Here is a 3,710-nt window from a genome sequence, read left to right on the forward strand (position 1 = left end):
TTGCAAACATTACAATTTTTTTACATTTAAATATTATTTTAAATACACTTTTAATATGGAATTAAATTTATCTCACCTAAAATTTAATATAAATAACCATTTTATTTACAATTTGAAAATTGTACGATAATAGCCGAATTCTAAAAATTTTAAAATCAACTGTTGTGAAGTAAAAATAGTTAAAAATGAGAATTCAGAAAATATATGAGTTCACTTGAACATTTGTTTAATTTTGCTTGAAATATTTAAAAAGTAAAAGGAAACGTTTTGATTATAAAGAGTAAAGTAGATGATAACCTAAAATTGAAGCAGAAATTTTTATTTGCGACAAAAAAAAAAGGGAATAAAAAGCGGGCGTCCTGCTTAGTGCTGGCAAAAACCAAAAAAAGTGAAACCGACTTCCGTAAAAACCGATTTCAAGTAAAACCGGTTAACCGAATAGTAGTTAAAACCGGGTATTCGAATAACCGGTTACTCGAATAATGGCCAAAACCAGATATCTGAAAAAATCGGTGTTTTGAAAAACTGACGGGATATAGGTACGAAGTTATTAAAATATTTTGAATTTTAAAGTTAAATCTAATGTGAAAAGTTAAAATGTAAAACAGTTACACTTAATAAACTGTGGTTCTTCAATTTATTATTTATATAAATGGGTTTGGTCGTTTGATGCATGTGGGTGATTGTTTTTTTATCAGTCTGTGTCTGTGTCCCAGGATAAAATATAAAAATAAATTGTATATCTCTTAATAGTTCAACTTAATTTTTATAGTAGGTATCTACTATGTATGCACTATGTAACCAACGTCAATAACTACATAACACGAATACTATATTATGCTGTTATTGGCTATAAAGAAAGAAAACGATTACCTATTCGGATATTCGAATGAACGGATTATCGAATAATCGGTTATTTAAATAATCGGATATTTAAAGAATCGAATAGCCGGTTTTCGGGTTTCGTAAAAGTTCGAATTATCCGAAACCGGTTAACCTACTATCCAAAAAAACCGATTTCAGTTGCCAACACTAGTCGTGCTATCTATGGCCACAACTACACTTTTCTATAGGGTGTTTCTTAAGTAGAGGTCAGGGGCGTATTCTGTGGTCAATAATAAAGGTTTTTTCTTATATAATCGTGGGGTCTTAGGACAGCCATTGTCCAGCTACATCGTGTCAAAAATTAAAGAAAATCAGTTTTTTAATTTCTACACTACTTGAGATAATTTAACCATATTCGTTGTGGATATTTAGTATGACAGTAGGTATGAAACAAAAAATTACCAGCTTTAGAAACTTACCAGTGGCGCAGGTGTGGGTATCACCGATCATTATTTGCCAGAAAATATATATACCCTGTATAATATTACAAATGAAATTGGTCATCATATGCGCCATTGTATTATCTCCACTTTTTGTTTCTTTACACTTTTTTGTATTCTAAACCGATTAACAACGAAATTGGTTTATTTGATCAAGTGCATTTTTACGATTACTTACCATTACGTATAACAATAACAAAATAATTACTTTATTATGATTTATTATAACAAATATTGGACATGGCCACTCTCAGCCAAAATCTTATTCTTCTTCAGCTCTTCTTGAAATTGCAGCTCGAGTAGTGCAAAAATTCCAGAAGTAGTTTTTATCATGTCACAACCATTAAAATTTGTTGACGTAAGTGCGTTTCAGATTCATTGTGAAACTAGTGACTTGAGATGTCCCCAAACAAAAAAGTCAATAGGGTTCATATCGGGTGATCTGGGTGGCCAAGGTTAACCTGGTTCTTGAATGCCTCGTCAATCATGTTATTACCGAATCTTTCATTTAAAAATTCACGAGCAGTCAAACTAAAANTGTGGTACAAATCAGTAATTTAGGATAATTTTCAGCATTTGTAATAGATGTGTTCATTGTTTCAATGGCATAGGCTTGCGGTGACTGTTAACTATATTTTTAAAATGCTTTATACTGGTGAAATGTGCATGTTTTTGTTTTTTCAAGCGTTTTCCTGTTCATAAATGATTCACTTATTTTAGGTAATAGTGATGAGTCCAGTGAAGCTAAAACATTAAAGTGGACAAAAGAAACAACAATGTTATTAATAAGTTCATATAAGGAAAAAAAAGATGATTTCCGGAACCCAAAAATTAAAAAACGAGCTTTGTGGACTTTAATAAAAGAAGAATTTTATAACCATGGATATGCCATAACGGAGGAGGAATTAGATAGGAAATGGCGCAATTTAAAAAAAACCTACACGGGTCTACTGGACAACAAGAAGTCGACTGGACGAGGCAGAATTTATTGGGAATATTTTGATGATTTCCAAGAAATATATTCTGCTGATAAATCGGTTCATTTCCCACAAACAATTTCAACAACTGCAACAATTTCTTCATCTATTATCCCTGTTACTTCATCATCTGCCATCTGTGCCGCTTCATCATCTGTCATGTCTTCATTAGTCCAGCTACCACAATTTTCATCAAGTCCCAAATGTGTAAATTTAGCTGGCCCCTCAACATCAAAAAATTCTGCTGGTCCATCAAATGTTACAAATTTAATGTTCAGTAGTGTAAGGGATGAAGAAAAAGTTAATAAAAGAATGAGAAACAAGAATCTCTACAGTCTGCGAAAACGGTTGACTGATTTAGATGAAAAGAGACTGGAAGAATTAACACGAATTAGGTTGGCTATTGAAGAAAACAATCGGATCCAAAAGGAGAGAAATGAACTATTAAAACAAATTGTAAATAAATAAATGTTATTGGTTCTGTGTTTCTAGTTTCTACTTTAAAAATGTTGTGGGTTTAACAGAAATAAATGTTCATGATTGATAAGTTTGTATAAGTTTTTATTACATAAATATTGTATAAAAAAGTAAAAAGAATACTATATATAAATATAATAAAATATGACAAAACAATTAGAATTGGAATAGTTAAATGTTTGCCAGGATATTGAAGAAGTTAAATTCATACTGATATGTAAAATTCAAAAAAGGGAAATGGCTTATACGATTGAATTTACACTCGTATCGAATAGGGTGCGAGTGTAAATCTAACAAGATCAGGAATAATTATTATCACATTAAGGTTCAAATACATGCTAAAATGAATGTCTAATATTATTATTATATAGAAAACGTCAAAATAAGTTCTCTTGTAATTTTTTCTCTAAAATGCTCTATATTTCATATTTTCATATAATTACAACAGCAAATGCTCTGATATCTGCGCCCTCTTTTCTACAGCGAGGTTCCTGTTGGCATCCGGCTCATTACCATCATACTCATTTATAATTCCTGGATCAGCCTGAAACTCTTCATTATCTTCACTATCATGCATAATGATAAAGTTGTGTAATACACAAGCTGCACTAATTATTTGACTGCCAAAATCTGGGTTGGAAATGTCAAGATACTTCAATCTCCGGAATTTCCCTTTTAAACGACCGAATGCACGCTCCATTACAGATCTTGCTGAACTATGACTAATATTATAGTTACTTTGTATATCATTCAAATGGCCATTATCCCTAAACGGGGTCATTACATTTAGAGACAATGGATAAGCCGAATCACCAAGCAAATGTAAGTTGCGAGGCATAGCATGTACTTGGGCAAATATAGGGCTAGTTCTAAAGACACGTGCATCATGAACACGTCCAGGAACACCTATATATACATCCAAAAATTTCAT

At 31.6% G+C, this 3,710-nt stretch overlaps 1 protein-coding gene across 1 annotated transcript; it reads left to right on the plus strand.

The window, feature by feature from the left end:
* The first annotated feature begins 2,101 nt into the window (after positions 1-2,101).
* On the plus strand, positions 2,102-2,812 carry LOC108907201. The gene has a single exon (XM_018710769.1). The coding sequence runs from the start codon at positions 2,102-2,104 to the stop codon at positions 2,768-2,770; it is 669 nt and encodes a 222-aa protein (XP_018566285.1). The 3' UTR covers positions 2,771-2,812.
* Positions 2,813-3,710: the final 898 nt, after the last annotated feature.

This window comes from Anoplophora glabripennis, unplaced genomic scaffold, assembly GCF_000390285.2.
Source record: "Anoplophora glabripennis isolate ALB-LARVAE unplaced genomic scaffold, Agla_2.0 scaffold273, whole genome shotgun sequence".
NCBI classification, from domain to species: Eukaryota; Metazoa; Arthropoda; class Insecta; order Coleoptera; family Cerambycidae; genus Anoplophora; species Anoplophora glabripennis.

Bases quoted from the DNA above. Each gene is read 5' to 3' on its own strand.
- LOC108907201 (XM_018710769.1), top strand. From the start codon at position 2,102: ATGTTATTAATAAGTTCATATAAGGAAAAAAAAGATGATTTCCGGAAC.